This window comes from Chelonoidis abingdonii, chromosome 2, assembly GCF_003597395.2.
Source record: "Chelonoidis abingdonii isolate Lonesome George chromosome 2, CheloAbing_2.0, whole genome shotgun sequence".
Lineage (NCBI taxonomy): Eukaryota > Metazoa > Chordata > Testudines > Testudinidae > Chelonoidis > Chelonoidis abingdonii.
The window spans coordinates 90,274,860-90,294,087 of NC_133770.1; the positions used below are offsets into that span (position 1 = coordinate 90,274,860).

A 19,228-nucleotide genomic window follows, 5' to 3' on the forward strand; every position below is an offset into this window, starting at 1 on the left:
ACTCTCGGACACATTTTCTACCAAACTATGCTCACCCAATATACTCTGACAACAATGCTAAATGGAAGGATTACAATAATTGCATTATTTTAAATTGTGGGCCAAATTCTCTGCTGGTGCAAATTGGCACAATATTTCAATAGAATTGAGCGCAGTTTGCACCAGTAGAGAATTTGGCCTTGTATATTTGGTGAAGCCCAGGAATGGACACAAATGTGTTCAGCTTTTAGCCCACAAGTCATGAATCAATCCTGTTGAAAATAGGAACATACTAAATAAAAGCACTTCCTATGGCATTAGAATTTGACATGCCTGATGATGGCATGCTATTATTCCATGAACCGAGTTCTATTGTTATGGAAGTTATGGACCTTTTTTCCACTCTTTCCTTTTGTTTAAATTCAGTGGAAGGACTATCTGTCTTTTTTCTTCAGTACCTCATGGAGATATAATCCAATGACAGCAACTGTGCACTTGGTGTAATTAACATGAAATAGGAGGGAAATGAAAAAAATCAAAGGGAGAGAGAATTATTCAGGGGAAATTGAGCACAGCTTCATTTCTCAACATAAAAAATTAAGGAATGTTAAAAGAACTGCATACTTGCCAGTAGGATTTATTTCTTCCTACTCTCTCACCTTGGCCAAAATCTAAATCCTCCAAGAGAGGACTTTTTACAATGCTTTTATTGTATTTCTCAGTACCAGATGCATTTGTTTCTTCTCTGTTTGTGAAATTAAATTATGTAATATTTTTTAAGTGTTATAGCATCTCCACTCTCTTGCAGAACTGTACCCATTTTGCATGCTTTTCTCCCGTTTGTCCTCCTCCCATGCAGCTGTGTGTTATGGTGTCACTTTATTGCTAGCTGGTAGGCAGACTAGTGGAATCCTCTCTTCTGTTTCCCTTCAAAACGTCAGGACCTTGTATACATCTGGCCTCTTCTGACCCAAAGACTGAGAAGTCTGAGTTTGTTTCAAAATTGAGATGAGTTGCAAGTAACATATTGTAATGCATGGGAGTTATTTTACTGGTGTGACCTTATTCTTGACTTTTTTCCCCCACTTGTCTTCTACAAATGCAAATGATGCATGAATTAAAATCTCCTTGAGCCTGAATGGGGAAGATAATTCTAAAATCAAGCAAGAAATTGGACGATAGCATATCTAGAATGTCTGGTTCAATCCTTTTTTTTTATTTTTCAGTCAGTTTGCTCCCAGGAAAACCTTTTTGTGGAAAACAGGTAAAAAAATTGCTTTTTTTTTTTTTTTTAATTTGTGGCTATTAGTCTCAGACTCATTGTCAAATTAATTTGTGATCCAACTTATTTGAGGGCTTTCCCTCTTTACTGGGATTTGCACTTAGATCGTCTTCAGGTATATGGTGATATAAGAGCATATCAGATGTTGCTTGCCACTTTCCAAAGCTGTTGAATTTAAGGTTAAACACGTGCTTGTTAAACCAGCAAAACACCAATGTAATGATTGATTATCAATGACCCACCTCTCTGGAGTGCTGAGAGGATTTAACTAATTAGTTAGTCTTTGTGAAAGGCATTGAAGTTATTGGATGAAAAATTTTATAGAAATGTGGAATGTTAGTCCTACTGAATTTCATCCTATTTACTTCAGACCATTTCTCTAGTTTCTCCAGATCTTGAATTTTAATCCTATCCCCCAAAGCATTTGCAACCCCTTCCAGCTTGTCCACAAACTTTATAGGTGTACTCTCTATACCATTATCTAAATCGTTGATGAAGATATTGAACAGAATCGGACCCAGAACTGATCCCTGTGGGACCTCACTTGTTATGCCCTTTCAACATGACTGTGAACCACTGATAACTACTCTCTGGGATTGGTTTTCCAACCAGTTATGCACTCATCTTATAATAGCTCCATCTAGGTTGCATTCGCCTAGTTTGTTTATGAGAAGGTCATGTGAGACAGTATCAAAACGTTTACTAAAGTCAAGATATACCACATCTACTGCTTCCCTCCCCCATCCACAAGGCTTGTTACCCTGTGAGGCTGGTTTAACACAATTTATTTTTGACAAATCCATGCTCACTCTTATTTATCACCTTATTATCTTCTGGATGTTTGCAAATTGATTGCTTAATTATTTGCTCCATTATCTTTCCGGGTACAGAAATTAAGCTGACTTCTCTGTAATTCACTGGGTTCTACTTATTTCCCTTTTATAGATGGACACTATATTTGCCCTTTTCCAGTCTTCTAGAATATCTCCCATCTTCCATGACTTCTCAGAGATAATCGTGAATGGCTCAGATATCTCTTCAGTCAGCTCCTTCAGTATTCTAGGATGCATTTCATTAGACCCTGGTGACTTGAAGACAAAAATTCCTTGGATGAATTAGATAACTTGTTCTGCTATTTTAGCCTCTTCTGTTCCTCCCTCATTTTCACTGGCATTTACTACATAAGATGTCCAGTCACCATCAACCTTCTTGGTGAAAAGCGAAACAAAGAAGTCATTAAGTGCCTCTGCCATTTCCCTTCTCTCACTGAGTAATGGGCCTACCCTGTCCTGGGTCGTCGTCTTGCTTCTAATGTATTTGTAGGATGTTTTCTTGTTACCTTTTATGTCTCTGACTAGTTTGATCTCTTTTTGTGCTTTGGCCTTTCTAATTTTGTCCCTACATACTTGTTTTGTTTATATTCATCCTTGTAATTTGACCTAGTTTCCACTTTTTTAGGATTTGTTTTTGATTTTTAGATAATTGAGAATCTCCTGTTAAGGCAGGGTGGTCTCTTGCCATATTTCCTATTTTTCCTACGCAGTGGGATAGTTTGCCTTTTATGCCATTAATAATGTCTCTTTGAAAAACTGCCAACTGTCTTCTATTGTTTTTCCCCTTAGACTTGCTTCCCCTGGGATCTTACCTACCAACTCCCTGAGTTTTTGCTAAAGTCTGCCTTCATTGTCTTTATTTTGCTGTTCTTCTCCTACCATTTCCTTAGAATCATGAACTCTACCATTTCATGATCACTTTCAGCCAAGCTGCCTTCCACTTTCAAATTCTCAGCCAGTTCCTCCTTATTTGTCAAAATCAAATGTAGAACAGCTTCTCCCTGGTAGCTGTCTCCACCTTCCTAAATATAAAATTGTCTCCAATACATTCCAAGAATTTATTGGATAATCTGTGCTCTGCTTTGTTATTTTCCCAACAGATGTGTGGGTAGTTGAAGTCCCCCACGACCACCAAGTCCTGTGCTTTAAATAATGTTTTTAGCTGTTTAAAAAAAGCTTCACCCACTTCTTCTTCCTGGTTAGGTGGTCTGTAGTAGACCCCTGCCATGACATCACCCTTGTTTTTCACCCCTTTTATCCATACCCAGAGACTTTCAACAAGTCTGTCTCCTATTTCCATCTCAATCTCAGTCCAAGTGTATACATTTTTAATATATAAGGCAACACCTCCTCCCTTTTTTCCCTGCTGGTACTTCCTGAGCAGGCTGTACCTTTCTATACCAATATTCCAGTCATGTGTATTATTTCACCAGGTCTCTGTGATGCCAACTATGTCATAGTTGTCTTTATTTATCTGCATTTTCAGTTCTTCCCTCTTATTCCTCATACTTCTTGTATTAGTATACAGACATCTAAGATAGTGATTTGATTCCCCCTCCCCCAGTTTTGTCTTGTCTCTCCTTTATCCCTGCTACAACAGCCCATGGTCCCCCCAAATTCAGAAACTTCTCCCAGGTCTCCATGTTCTTGATTTACCCGTGGGCTTTGAACACTTGCCCCGTTCAAATCTAGTTTAAAGCCTTCCTCACTAGGTTAGCCAGTCTTTATCCAAATATGCTCTTCCCTTCCTTGATAGGTGGACACCATCTCTGCTTAGCAGTCCTTCTTCCTGGAACAGCATCTCATGGTCAAGGAAGCTGAAGCCTTCCTGGTGACACCATCTTCACAGCCGGGAATTCACCTCCAGGGTGTATCCGTCTCTGCCTGCGCCCCTAACTTTGACTAGAAGGATCGAATGTACATGAAGTTAAGCATGTGTTTTAAATGCTTTGTTGAATCAAGGCCTTAAACATGTGCTTCATACCATTTCTATTCATCAGTTCACCTGAGCATTTCTTCAAGCTTCAGTGACTTCAATGGGACTTACAATGTTCTTAAAATTAAGCATGTGCAGTATTTTGCTGATTTGGAGTTTTTAGATCTTAGTAGGTATAGCTGGGTTTATTTTCTTTAAGAAACTTTTTTAAAAAACATGTTTTTCTTTGGCTTCTGAGAGTTGCAATTTGTTTATTAGAAAGTGGTAAAAGATTTCCAGCCTCTTGCTGGCAGGTGTTTTATGGCACAATTAGGCATCACAGAAAGACCGTCCTGGGGCAGAATCATCCTGGGAGTAACTCCAACGAGGTCAAAATAGGAGTGACTTTAGCTTCATTTCTTTAAGTATGGGTACAGAACACTAGAAGTTGTTGCTAAGGAGCAACATGGGATTTAACATTAAAGACGTGAAGTTGAATTTATCATTAAAACTCCCAGGTCTATTACCATAATTTTTCTTTTCTTTTCATTTTCAGTAGGCTCTTGGAAGACAACAGTATATGCAATGACACCCATAAGAAAAGACAGCTATTTAGGTTTGTATGGTTTACTTTATTAAAGATTTCTTTCCAACTAACTTTCACTTGTGAGTTTCTGTGTCCTCACAGATGGAAACAAGTATCTTAATAGGTATGGGGGTACAGGTGTGTATATGGAGAGGAATTATGGACACAGGACTGGTAGTCAGGACAACTGAGTTCTAATCTTGATTTTATCCATACCACCTATGTGACTTTGGGAAAGTCTTGCTTCAACAGTCTGAATACAATAGGAGTCTTTCCAGTGACTTGAATGGGATTTGGATCAGGACCTTAGACCTAGATTTCCAAAATTGTCCATGAATTTGGGGAGCAACAATTTGGGGGTGCCTGTGAATGGACTAACACCACTCTGCACTAATACAAAACACACACACATATACACATACACTGTTGGATTGTCACCCAAACTCACCCCGTTTCTTATGATGATTTTCTTCCCAGTTGAAAGAGAAGTAGCACTTAATAAACCTTGGGTGAAGCTTTTTCCCCCAAGCTATACTCTTTTTTTAGGGTTTTCTTCTATGTTCTTTTGGTTCTGGATGCTAGTTCCCTTTTTCCGGAGATCCACTCTTTAATATCTATAGTGGAGTTAACAGGCTTCACATACCACTGTGAATCAACAGCAGTTAGTTCACATTTCATAGAGAGTTTCCACACCTTCCACCATGGCAAGTCAATAGAAGACCCTACCACCTTGCTTAAATACTCAAGTTGAGTCATCTAATAAGGGACTGATATTTACAAGTGGTGACCACTCACAACTCCAGTTTAAATAATTTGGAATGCATGTGCTGAACAACTCTGAAAACCAGGCGCTTACTACTAGGTGTCTCAAACTGAGTATGCAAAAATAGTAAAGACTTTGGAAAATATAGGAGTTAACCTACATAACACATGGATAACTAGGTGGTATTATTTCTTTACTGCGTGTGTGTGAATGTATATGTTTGTTTATTAGCATGTAGTATGCACTCTTGCTGTTTTGGGGGCAGGATTTGAGAAGCCCATGCAGGTCTTTGGGTGTCCCTACACAGCAGGGCTGGAAGGTAGAATAAGGCTGGGCCAAGGAAGGGATGGTGGTGTGACCAGTGGATCCATCACAGACAGATCCACAGCCTGTTGCTTCAGGCAATAGATAAATTATCTTTTTCCCATAGTGCGGGCCAACCTTGATTGTCTGAGTATCTTGGGATGGGGCGCATCTAATCTTCAGATAGAGTGAGGTTTGTAGTAATTAATGTCCATTTCTAAATCAATTCTGGATTTGCGGGACCGGAAGAAATTTTGGATAACCCAGCGTTGCAGATAATGAGATTTCAGGTCATCAGGGTACAGCTGTACTTCATTTATCTCTCTCTCTTTTACGAAAACATAAATACAAGAGGGCCATTGTTTTTTAAAGAAGAAGAATGTAACAGAATCAGCAAGTAATGCTTGTCCATATAGTCTTCTTTCTTGTTAAAATTTAAAAACATTTTTTCTTTTGAAATCTTTACCTTTTTTTTTTTTTCAATTTGATTGCATCTGTGATCTTTCCGCTGTGCTCTCCCATTGTTTGGTTTCCCAAAAATTGACAGTAAACACTGCTGATCAGATCTTTGTAAGACTCCGATCAAAGCCAAGCAATGCACTAAGCTTATCTGGATCTTTGACATTCAGTTCCTTCACCTCCCCAATAACACAGATTATCTAAATCTCGGGTTCTCTAAATGAAAAAGAGAAGCTGTTTTTGCTGGAAGCAAAAACAACACCACCCCAGTCCTCAAACAACAGCAGCCAAGGCAAGCATCCTTTGCTTTTCACTTATGGAAAATGTTGTGAAATGGCCAAGTACTAAAATCTAGTTAGAAATTCACAAAAGTTCTGCTTTGAGTTTTTACACAGCTGTGAAAGGCATTTTGTTTTTCATTTGGAGGCAGTTCATAAACTATTCATAATAAGCCAAATTCTGCTCTTAGCCTTCTGCTCTCAGCTCATAGTGTACTTGGAATTATTATTTTTGTTTATGCTAGCAACCCCCATGTGCAGGATGTTTTGCAGGCATTCAAGAATGGGCAGTCCTTACCTCCAAGATGTTCACAGTCAAAGATTGGGCAGGCAGATGGACAGGGGAAGGGAACATATAGTGATTCGCTGAAAGCAGCATGACAGAAGATGGTCTTTAAGAGGCACTTAAATGTGGTTGGGGTGGCAGCCATGCCTGGGAGGTTGTATCTCTCAAGGAGGGAAGACCTATTTGTGATTGTGAGAGAAGCTGACAATTGGGAAACAAGAGTGGGAACATCAATGGAGTGGGAACAGGGTGCACACTAATAACAAGGGAGGATAAGTAGGGAAGGGTAGAATATATATATATATATGCCTTTGAAGTTAGTGACAGGAAATTTAAATTTGATTAAACAGAGAGAAAGCTGATGGAGGGGTTTACACAGGGAAGTGACATGTTCAGATCAGTGGGCAAGTAGAAAGCTAGGAGGTGTAATATGGGCTGAAGAGAGGCAATGTGTTTGTTTGGGTGCCCTGAAAGAAGAAGGTTGTGACAAATGCTTCAATAAGGAACTTGATTATGGGGATGTGGGTTGGGAGGATAATGGGGAAGGACAGATCCTGGAGATGTTGAGGAGGAAAAAGGGGTGGGATTTGGGTATGGCCTAGATATGTGAGCTAAGGGAAAGGAAGAAGTCAAAATTAATCCTCACATTTATAGGCTGTAGATTATAAAGAAAGAAGGGAACACTGAGATCATCTGGTCAGACTTCCTGGATAACACAGGCTGTAGAACTTCCCTGAATTAGTTCCTATTTGAACTACAGCATGAAAGACATCCAGTCTTGATTTAAAAGGTTCCTGTGATGGAGAATCCATCACAACCCTTGGTAAATCATTGCAGTGATTAATTACCCTCAATGTTAAAAATGTATGCCTTATTTCCTGTCTAAATACATCAAGCTTCAATGTCCAGCAGCTGGATCTTGTTATACATTTTCTCTAATAAATTAAGAGCCCTCTATTATCAAACTACTTCTCCTCATGTAGGTATTTATAGAAAGTGATCAAGTTACTCCTTAATCTTCTCTTTGTTAAGCTAAACAGATTCAGCTCCTTGAGTCTATTGCTGTTTTTCAATCCTTTAATCATTCCTGTGGCTCTTCTTTGAACTCTCTTCAGTTTATCAACCTTCTTCTTGAATTGTGGATACCAAAACTGGACAAAGTATTCCAGTAGCACTTGCACCAGTGCATACCAGAGGTAATAAAACTTCCCTACTTCTGCTCAGTATTGCCCTGTTTGTACATCCAAGAATGGCATTGGCCTTTTTTACCACAGTGTCGCACTGAGAGATCATGTACACCTGATTATCCATGATGACTAAGGCTCTACCAAATTCACGACCATGAAAAACACATCATGGACTGTGAAATCTGGTCTCCCCCTGTGAAATCTGGTCTTTTGTGTGCTATTACCCTATACTATACAGATTTAATGGGGTGGACCAGCATTTCTCAAACTGGGAATCTTGCCCAAAAGGGAGTTGCAGGAGGAGGGTCAGAAGGTTATTTTAGGGAGGTTGCAGTATTGCCATCCTTCAGAGAGTGGCAGCTGCTGAGGGCCCAGTGTAGAAGTAAGGGTGACAATACCATACCATGCCATTCTTATTTCTGTGCTGCTGCTGGCAGTGGCTCTGCCTTCAGACTTGGGTTCCCAGTCATCAGCTGCCACTCTCCAGCTGCCCAGCTCTGAAGGCAGCGTGCCCGCCAGCAGCAGCTCAGAAGTAAGGATAGCAGTACTGCAACCCCTCCCCCACACACACGCACTAACCCTGCAACCCCCCCTACCACCCACCCACACAAACTCCTTTTTGAGTCAGGACCCCTACAATTACAACACCATGAAATTTCACATTTAAATAGCTAAAATCATGAAATTTGCTATTTTAAAAACCCTATGACGGTGAAATCGACCAAAATGGATCACGAATTTTATAGGACCTTAGTTATGACACCCAAGCCCTTTCCAGAGTCACTACTTCTCAGGATAGAGTCTCCTATCCTGTAAATAATGCCTACGTTGTTTGTTCCTAGATGTATGTATTTATACTGGCCATATTAAAAAGCATATTGTTTGCTTATGCCCAGTTTACCAAGCAATCCAGATCACTCTGTATCAGTGACCCTGTCTCTTTCATTATTTACCACCCCAATCTGCTGTCATCTGCAATCTTTGTCAGTAATAATTTTGTTTCTTCGACATCATTGATAAAAATGTTAAATAGTGTAGGACTAAGAACCAATCACTGCAGGACACCAGTAGAGAGACACCACTGGATGATGATTCCCAGTTAACTATTCAGTTAGCCCGTTATTAATCTGTTAATTAATATGTGTCATGTTAATTTTGTATTTTTTCTAATTTTTTAATCAGTGTTGTGTGATACCAAGTCAAATGCCTTAGATGTCTAAATATATTACATCAACGCTATGTCCTTTATTAACCAAACTTTTATTCTCATCAAAAAATACATTGTTCTGATAAGATTTTTTTTTCAAAAACACATGTTGATTAGCATTAATTATATGACCCTCCTTTAATTCTTTATTAATCATGTCCCATATCAGCTGTTTCATTATTTTTCCAGGGATCAGTGTCAGGCTGACAGGCCTATAATAAAGTAGGTCATCCCATTTACTCTTTTTAAATATTGTCACAACTTTAGCTTTCTTCTTGTCTTTGGAATCTTGTGCAATGTTCCAAGACTTATTGAAAATCAACATTAATGGTCTAAAGAACACTTGAGCCAGGTCTTTCAAAACTCTTGGATTGAACTTATCGAGATGCAAGTTTAAAATATCTAGCATTAGTAGCTGCTGTGTAATATCTTCCTTATTTGCTGTTGGAATAGAAAGTATTGCATCACGTGATATGACCACATCATCTTGCTTTTTCCCAAATATAGAACATGAATATTTATTAAACAAGTCTACCTTTTCTGTATTATTATTGACACTTCCACCATTCCATCTAGTAATGGACAAATATCATTGTTGGGATTCCTTTTGTTTCTAATATACCTTAAGAAACTACTTCTTAGTGTCCTTAACTCTGCCAGTCGTACATTTCTATTTATGTCCTTTTGCTTCCCTTGTCAGTTTTCTACAATTCCTAGCTTTTGATTTATATTCATTGCTGTCAAGTTCCCTGTATTCTATGTGTTATATATGTTACGTTATAGCTGCTTTCTCCCTCTGTGGCAGGTTGGTTTTTAACCAGCGAAGCCTTCTTTCTCGCTTGTGGCTTTTTGTGCATCTAGAAAACGTTTCTGAACAGTTCCCAATGATCAGTCAGATTTTTCTGTTTAAATTCTGTCTCCCAACTGATCTGGTTCATAATTGTTTTAGGTTTATGAAATTAACCCTTTTAAAGCACCAAGTGTAATATGTTATGGGTTTGGACTATATTCTATATTTGCATGTTATAAATGTGATCAAGTTGTGATCACTTGTACCTAAACTACCACTAATTTGTAGTTTTGTGATCAGTTCCTCTTTATCTGTCAAGATGATGTCTAATATAGAATGCCCCCATTTAGGATGCAACACTTTCTAAGTTAGGAAATTGTCATCTCTAAAAATTAAGACATTCCAAGGATATTTTAGTACTGGCAGCCTAAGGCCTCTAGCATATGTCACTCAAATTGAAGTCCCCCATGATCATGCAGCTTTTCTTTGGTATGCGTTATAGGTAGGTGCATATATAGATAGGTGCACACTATTCTCTAGTGTGATTTGATGGTGTGTAGCAGACACCAGCTTGTGCTCTTTATCTGTTAGAAAGTTGATCTGTAAGTACACAAGATCATTTGTTGCTGAGTTGTCAGTAAATTGGAAATAAATAATGTCATTTTGACATAGTGCCGTTCTCACACCATTTTTGCCCCATGATCCTTCTTAAATAGGTGATAGCCAGTGATTTTAACATTCCAGTCATGCAAATGTTCCCACCAGATTTCAGTAATACAATCTGGGTTCAATTTATGCATATAAAGGTTCGTCTTCTGCTGATGTGGAGACCATCCTGTACAGCCCTCTCTCCCCATAGAAGGTAGACCAAGGTTACACAAGACCAAAATTTTCTGCTTTACACATTTACCGAGCCAGCAGTTCAGTTCAGTTCAGTTACAAGATCTTTTGTCTTCTTTCCTTTGTGGGATGCAAAGAATCTCCAGGACAATCACTTGAACATTCTTCTCTGTTGTCATCCCTGAAGTCACCTATAATCTGTGAGGTATCCCGTGAAGCAGTGTGGTTATTGCTGATATGCATCCCATCACCAGTGGATCCTCGCCCACTGACTTCAGAAGCCTTTCCAATCTTAGGGTCACATCTTATGCCTTGGCTCTGAGAAAACAGTACACCATCATGCTTCTATCCAGTCTTGTCTGAGTGACAGGGAAAATGGAGGTATTCTCACCAGTGTCACAGAATCACTGGGAGCCGTGATGGGCCAATATAGTTGTCTCCATTTTGGATGGATTTGTTTTTTTCTCTCACAGGTTGTTTAGTCTTTAAGTAGAGGTTATCTTGAGAACTGTCATTTTTCAGACAATAAAGTCCCGATCCTGTAAGATGCCAAGTATTGCCTGCAACATGACAAATGCCCTTGGTTCCAGTGAAATTATGAGCTGAGAATATTCAGCATCTTACAGCATCAGGCAGGGTTTTTAAAAATGGGTTTACAGTTTGCCATTTTTTTCCCCTACAGGTACTACAGAGCAATATTCTCTCAGACCTGAATGATGGATTCCTAAAGTCTGTACAGGAATATGGAAATCCTGTTGCTGTCAATGGGAATTCTGTACATGTAGAGAGAACAGAATATTGCAGAACTGAAAAGACAGTTTTGCCCAGAGTTTGACTCCAAAAGATTGTATTGTTTAAATGTTTCTATTGCAGCTTTTGTAATTTTGCTTTTGAATTTTTCATTTACATTATATATTTTTTTGTTGTGTGTTCACGATGTGGTAATGTAAGGGGAAGATAATTATTTATTCAACTGCTGAATCTCTAGATAGGATATGATATGATCTCCATTTTTTCCCTGTAATTCAGAGTCAATGAAGAAGGCTAGCACTTTTGATGTAAAACATTTGTCAGATGCATGTGTAATTGTTCTGACGTATATGCTTCTGGTGAAGTTTTTGCACACACGCACGCATGAGAGAGAGAGAATGATAAGTGCTATATACAAAGAAAGGCATGGCAGTGTTTATATGTTGAATATGTTGGGCCAGGTTCCATTTTCTGTTAGACTCCTTGTAGTGATGTGGGACTCACCCCTGTGGTGTCTCCAGCTGGTCGTCTCTGGGAATTAGCTCTCCAGCCGTCAGAGCGCCCTCTGCATGCTGGTGTCCCGCTGCTGCTTGGCCCCTCCCAGACCTGCTGCCCCGTTAGCTGGGGTGCTGCCCCTAGGCAGTAACCCCTTTCTCTCAGGGTCTCCCCTATCTGGGGAGCCCCTACCCACTTTCCTCACTTTGCCTCAGTTTAAGGCTACTGCCAGTCATTGTGTAGCTCCCGTGCCCTGGGGCAGACTGCAGTATCAGCCTACTCATCATTGGTAAGGTTGGGTTTGGACTTGCTGCCTTTGCCTACCCCTGGGCTGCCCTCTGCAACCCCCAGTACCCGTTGGCCTGCTGCTAGGCCACAGCCTGGGGCTTTCCAGGCTGGGGCCTCCCCAGCTCCTCTGCCTTTCCCCAGCCCTGCTCTACTCGGGCACTCTGCTCAGGTCCCGGAAGTCAGGTCCATCTCCCTCTACAACTAGAGAGACACTACTGAGCTCCTGGCTCCCAGCCTCTTATATAGGGCCAGCCAAGGCCTGATTGGGGCGTGGCCCAAGTGTGCCACTTCCCCAGTCAACTCTATTTTTCCTGCCCCAGCCCTCTCCCAGGGCTGATTTAAAACCCTTCCAGGCAGGAGCTGGGTGATCATACCGCTATGCTCCTAAATCCAGAATCTCCCCATTGACTTCAGTGGATTTACTCCAGTGTTACACCATTGTGACCAAGAGCAGAATTTTGCCAATATGTTTGTCATTTTTATGCATCTTTGTTTTTCTGATGGTGCTCTAGGGGTAACAGAGATAGCACAGGGAAGGCATCTGGCAGCCGGCAAAGCAGTACAGAGAACGAAATGAAATGGACAGACCACCAGAGGCCATGGAGCAGCACAGATTCAGACAGCTCCAATCGCAATTTAAAGCCAGCCATAACAAAGACAGCAAGTTTTGGTGGAATAACTGTTCTGACAAGAGGAGATAGCTCATCAAGTAACAGGAGTACCGGCAAACTGTCTAAAACAGGTAGCTACTACTTATTGGGTTCATAATGCTTGTGTGTCTGCCATGAGAAATGAGTACGATTGTGTTTGTCTGCAGCCATTCTGTATTAAGAATTACAAATGAATTATGTACTTACTGCAAGTATGAGTGCATATCTGTATATTGTAGCTGGGTCTACAGTCGAATTTTTAAACATGAATAACAAATCCTGATTTGTGTATTCATTGTTCTTCATGGCACAATACTTGTGTTTATTCTTGTATACCATATGCAGTTTCTGTGGATTAGAAGATGATAGTCCTTTCTGGCAAAGAAAACACTTTTTTTTTGTATTGCACAGAGAGTTAAATGTTGTAAAACTTGGCTGCGCTCAAAAATCCAAAGCCCTTTTTCTGAAACGCAGACCTCTGAAGTGGTCATCTGCTTCTCAGAGTGGAACCTCTGCAGATAGTCTGCTGCCAGTCTACCTCGTTCATGAATCACATGGTGTAATGGAAGCTAATATGAATTTTGGATTCTGAAGTCTTTTCATTTTATATTGTAGTTCCAATGAAATGACAATTTGAGAAAAATTTTCTCCTATTTTTGTGTTTACCTTTCACGGTTATATTAACTTAAGGGTGAGTCATGGTGCATTGGTCTACGTAACCCCAAACCTTGCCATTTAGCTCTTTTATATGTTTTGTATTTATGTATAAATGTGTAATATAAATAATCAGCCCATCAGATTCCTTCCTCAGTTTGAGTCATTTGATAAAAACAGTACAACCCCAGTGACAATCAATACTTAGCACTTAGTGCTTTTCAGTTTCAAAGTGCTTTACAGACCTTAGTTAATTAACCGAGGTTTGATGAATTGGGGTTAGCCAAATATCACTTATCTCCCCTGAGGTTGTACTATATTCTTTGCTGCACTTCAGGTGCTGTGTCCAGGAGAACAGTGGAGATCGATCAGGAAGCCCAGCTGACTGGTGGAAGGAGTCTGCATTTTAGCATCTCCATGATCAAAGTGCTGTGAAGAGTTTTGGCCATGTCTGCATATCTGCCAGTTTTAAAGGAGCAACACTAGTTTGAATGCAGCCCCTTTAAATCTTGCTTGTCACAAAGCTGGCTGGGAACCTGAAATACATTTTTATAAGCCCCTGGTTTCAGGTGTCTTTTAAAACTGTGGCAGGTGAAGGTTGTGCTTTTAATGGGCCAGATCCTGAGATCAGTTTTTCTCTGTCCTTATCGCTAGGTAAAATCCCATTGAATTAAGAATGGAATATAACCTGGATAAAGACCTCAGAATCTGGCCCAATATAGTCATACATATCTCAGTAGTATCTATGCATAGAGTCATACATATCTAGATAGTATCTGATCCTATATAGTCATACATATGTAGTTAGCATCTGTGGGAGTTACATGGCTTCAGCACTGCTTAAATGACTTTGAAAATACTTGCCATGTTCTCAGCCTGTATGAATGATAAATGCACTGTACAGTGCTGCACACAATATATTGTGAGCATGATCCTTAGCTGGTATGAATTGACAAGGACATCAGTAGATATTTGCATCTTTTTAGAATTGAGCCCAGTCTGCATGAGTTAATGGAGAAGCACAGCAGCTCAGTGTAATCCGTAGTACAGTTCTGTGTTGACTGCATTTCTCTGCAGCAGTACACTGCAGAGACACAAAACACTTGAGCAGAGTCAGGGAAATGCACTTTGGTGGATTTGGACCCATGCTAACGGCAAAAGATTTAATAGTTTAAATAGCCTTTATAGTGGTGAAATCAATCATATCAAATGATGCACTTACAAAAACAAAATCCCCGAAGAGCACTAATAATTTTAAATATATCTGCACTATATATTCACTAACCCCCCACTTTCAAATGACAGCTCTTATAACACATTTAAATCACTTCAGTTGTATTAAAATACCATGTTCTTTGCAGAGTGATTAGGTATTGTAAGTGCTTTGGAGGTTTTGGGTTTTTTAAAAAAAATATCTAAGTGTTTCAATTTGAAAGCTTGTCAAGCCACAGGAAAGGAAAAAGAAATTACATAAAAAAGGAGGAAAAAAGTGCAATACTGGATGTCAAAACAAACTCTCACTTTCAAAACCATAATATAAAGTGAAGCTGTCAGTCACACTCTGGGAAAGTCAGGGGAAATAAGGCTACGGGGAAAAAAAGATTCAGATGTTATCATTGAAGTGTTATTTTATGGCAATATGGCAGCTGAGAACGACTATTCCAAAAAATGGCAAAGTTCACCTTAGTATATTGCTGTCTTACCCCCAGACAACACTATGTGGATTTATGCAACTGTCAGAGCCTCCATACACTATTGGCCATTGACTAGCTGGTTAAAATTTTATTGTTACCACTTGACGTAGTCATATTCGCCATGGCATTTTCAGTATTTTGTAATCTAATTTTACTGAATACTACTAATATTGCAGTAAAGCTTACTCCTGGGGGAATTTTGTGCCAAAAAAATTAAAAAATTCTGCTCACAATATTTTAAAATTCTGCAAAACTCTGCATATTTTATTTGTTAAAATAACACAATATAATTACTCCTTTTTCAGTGTTGGTGATTTATTTCATAATACCTGTCAACAAGTATGTCAACAATACACACAACAGCAAAAAGTAGAGAGCTAAAGAAACCCCTACAACAATCCAGTTCCAGTTATGGGGGCTGGAAGGGCCCCAGAGCCCAGACACCAGCAAGCTCCTCCCTCCAGAGCCCAGCCGCGCCGCAGCCCCCAGACACTAGTCCCTCTTCTCCACAGAGCCCAGCCACAGGACAGCCTCCAGCCCAGACACCAGCGCCACCAGAGCCTTTACTTCCCCCAACTTCTTTACTGTCTCGTTGGGGGACATGTTGTGGTGTGTCCCTGCCCTTCCTTACCCTTTGCCAGAGCTGGGTCTCCCAGGCCCTCTCCCATCCCTGGGAAAATGAGGAACGAGCACTCCGCTCACTGCGAAACAGGCTCTGCAGAGTCCAGCAGCCCCTAATGACGGTCAGAAATTCTGCAGGGGAAGCAGGAAATTCTGTGAAATTCTGCATTGTGCAGTGGCATAGAATTCCCCCAGGAGTAACAGCTAAATCAGAGGTCTGCAACCTTTCAGAAGTGGTGTGCCGAGTCTTCATTTATTCACTCCAATTTAAGGTTTCGTGTGCCAGTAAGACATGTTAACGTCTTTAGAAGGTCTCTTTCTATAAGTCTATAATATATAACTAAACTATTGTTGTATGTAAAGTAAATAAGGTTTTTAAAATGCTTAAGAAGCTTCATTTAAAATTAAATTAAAATGCAGAGCCTTCCGGACCGGTGGCCAGGATTCAGGCAGCCTGAGTGCCACTGAAAATCAGCTTGCGTGCCGCCTTCGGCACGCGTTCCATAGGTTGCCTACCCCTGAGCTAAATGCTGTTGTTCAGCAAACATTCAAGGCTTTATTATGTGTTTCTATTGAGATCGCAGACAAATAATGCAGTTAACACATTTTCATTTATGCGCAATATATAAGAACCCAGCTTGCATTCAAAGATAGATCATACAGTTCATCGTCAACTAAAAGACAATAAAAGATAAAAGGACAGGTGACCTTTAAGCAAGACTGCAAACACATGACAGTCATCCTGATGCCATAGCAATATTATCAGCCAAATAACTTCTATTGGAAAAATATCAAGATTTTAATTAAATCCAGTGTATGCTCAGAGATAATTTGAGAAAATATGCAATAGTACAATATCCGCCAACACAATCGTTTAGTGTCCTGCTTGGTCTAATTTCTGGCTATGGCTTGGGGTGGGGTTGGCTGAGTGGTGTTTAGTGATATACAGGAGGTCAAGCTAGAAGATCTGATGCTCCTTTCTGGCCTTTATTTTACTCTGTCTCTTCTGTATTGCTTCAGACATCTGGTCCCACTTTACATAGGACACAGAACATGCCCTTCTCCGTGCTCCATTGCACGCGCACACACACAAAAAAAAAAAGTCAGCAGAGAAATGGTGGTGGTGTGCTCTCAGAACAAAATGAGGTGCTCTAAATCCACCACATGGCTGGCTTTCCTTTTTACTGTTTTTTGTATACTGTTCCTGTGACACTTGCTAAAAAAAAAATCCATTTTAATTTAAAAGCTCAGTTTGTATGTCGCAAATACCATGTTACCTACTGCTTATATATTATGAAGCATAATGTATTTTGAGAGATGAATTATTAGAGCTTTCAATCAATACTGTGGGGGCAGGGAAGAAGAGTTAATAATTCAACAAATTACTCATGCTGCATTCCTGCAATTTATGACATGGTCCACATCTTCAGTTGGTTTAGACGTCTGTAATATAAATGACTTCTTTTCAGGATTGTCTAAGCATGCATATTTGTGGTGAAATGGATGTCCTTGTGTGTGTCTATCATAGATATTCAGCTCCCATCCACACTCATGATGGCAAAATGTGGCTCTTAGTATGATGACAACCTTTTCCTTTACTGTTTACAATCATTTTTGTCATATAATAAAAGAAAACCAAACATGCATTCTATCCATATCTATATATATGTAGCATATTAATTAAGAAAGAAGTGGCTAGTAATAGGAAGACGTAAACCAAATATATCTTTAACTTCCTTCTTTATGGTGCGAAGTTTCCATTTTACACTGGTAGAGGATAAACACTGGTTGAAACCTATTTCTTCCCCTCCCCCATTTATAAACAGTTGGCTGCATTCCAATCACAGTTACATTTGAGTAAATTTATAGTGCCAATTAACTTCACTGGAGGTACTCCAGACTTCTACTGTTATAACTGAGATCAAAAATTGAATCCAGGTTGTTGAGTGCTCTTTACAGGTCCTGCAGGGTAAATACAATATATGCTGCAGACATTTAAAAACATTAACCATTTTGATAAAGAATCTTGTAAATTATGATTTAGCGGCCTGGTTTTGCAACCAGATTTCTGCTCCTTTATGATTTGCTCGAGTCAAGATGATGTGATAAATGTTTCCCCTAATAAACTTGGGAGTGTAGATGTGTGGACACCTGCAAACCTACCATGCTGAAGCATCATTCCTCTTTCCAGAAATGCAAGCTGCAGACCAGTATCACTTTTACAGCAGCACTTAAATACCAAAGTGATAAAAGTGATATAAAAATGAACGATGGTTAGGTGGAACAAATTTTTAAAACTAGCAAATCAATTTTTCTGGTGCTGTGAAACTGCATCTAAGAGGATGGTACTTACAAAAATGATGAACAATGTGTCACTGGTGAGAAATTGGCCCCTTAGGGCAAGTAATGAGTGGATAATTATATGGGCCAGCTGGCAAGGAAGGGAGTATTTTTCACTGTTTATAGAGATACCTTTGAAGTATGTGAACAACAAGGAGGTAGAAGAATTAATAAGGCTTGTCCAAGAGGTGAAATTAGGAACACAGAGATGAAACCAAGCAAAGGAAAATTTAAGTTGAACATTGGCGGGGGGAGATGGGGAAGGAGTTCAAATGGTAAGATCATATGGACTGTGAAATAGTCACTCAAGGAAAGTGAGGGGAGCCTCATTGTGTGGGTCATTTAAAACCAGGCTTGTGGAGAAAGCTGCCAGGTTTTCTCTTTACCCACCCCCACCAAAAAAAACCTAGTAATTGTTTTTTTCCTGTTTCTTCCCCATCACCATCACTTCCTGAACTTCAATATCACTGTGAGATACTTATAAGAACGTAATTCATCCAAATGTATGTTAACATTTGGATGTGATGGGTTCTTGTTATGCCTATTATCAGGACCGGCTCCAGGGCTTTTGCTGCCCCAAGCGACGAAAAAAAAAGTCGTGATTGACAGCAGCTCCACCACGCCACTTTCTTCTTCAGCGGCAATTCGGCGGCAGGTCCTTCCCTCCGAGAGGGACCGAGGGACCCACCGCCAAATTGCCGCCAAAGAGCCCGACATGCCACCCCTTCCCATTGGCCACCCCAAGCACCTGCTTGCTGGGCTGGTGCCTGGGGCCGGCCCTGCCTATTTTGAAATCTTTAAAATGTTTTAGAACTATCAAAAAGCATAAAGAGGAATTGTATAAAGGTGAAGTCATTGATGATGGCAAGAGGTACACTAGCCATTAGTTAGTGAAGAGAGGAGTGAACTTGTGGATCAGTAAGGTCTGGTTTGCTAGAAAATCAAAACTTCTGGAAGGTGGTCAGGTCATCTGATAACATGGTTCCATCTAAGGTTGACTAGTTAGTCTTATTTTTCCAGTCTTCAGA

The 19,228-nt window shown here is 39.9% G+C and overlaps 1 protein-coding gene across 11 annotated transcripts in view; it reads left to right on the forward strand.

Annotated features, from left to right (window-relative positions):
* ARPP21 (cAMP regulated phosphoprotein 21) overlaps positions 1-19,228 on the forward strand; it is a 266,329-nt gene that overhangs the window by 162,669 nt on the left and 84,432 nt on the right. For 9 of the 11 annotated variants that reach the window (XR_004376261.2, XM_032798729.2, XM_032798727.2 and 6 more), the window contains 3 exons: positions 1,206-1,243; positions 4,566-4,625; positions 12,754-12,983. Coding sequence is in view for 10 of the 11 variants with exons in the window: in XM_032798729.2 (XP_032654620.1) it covers positions 1,206-1,243; positions 4,566-4,625; positions 12,754-12,983 (328 nt within the window). In the remaining variant the exon portion in view is untranslated. The remainder of the gene's footprint in view (positions 1-1,205; positions 1,244-4,565; positions 4,626-12,753; positions 12,984-19,228) is intronic. The other 2 variants (XM_032798733.2, XM_032798736.2) reach the window with 1 other exon arrangement.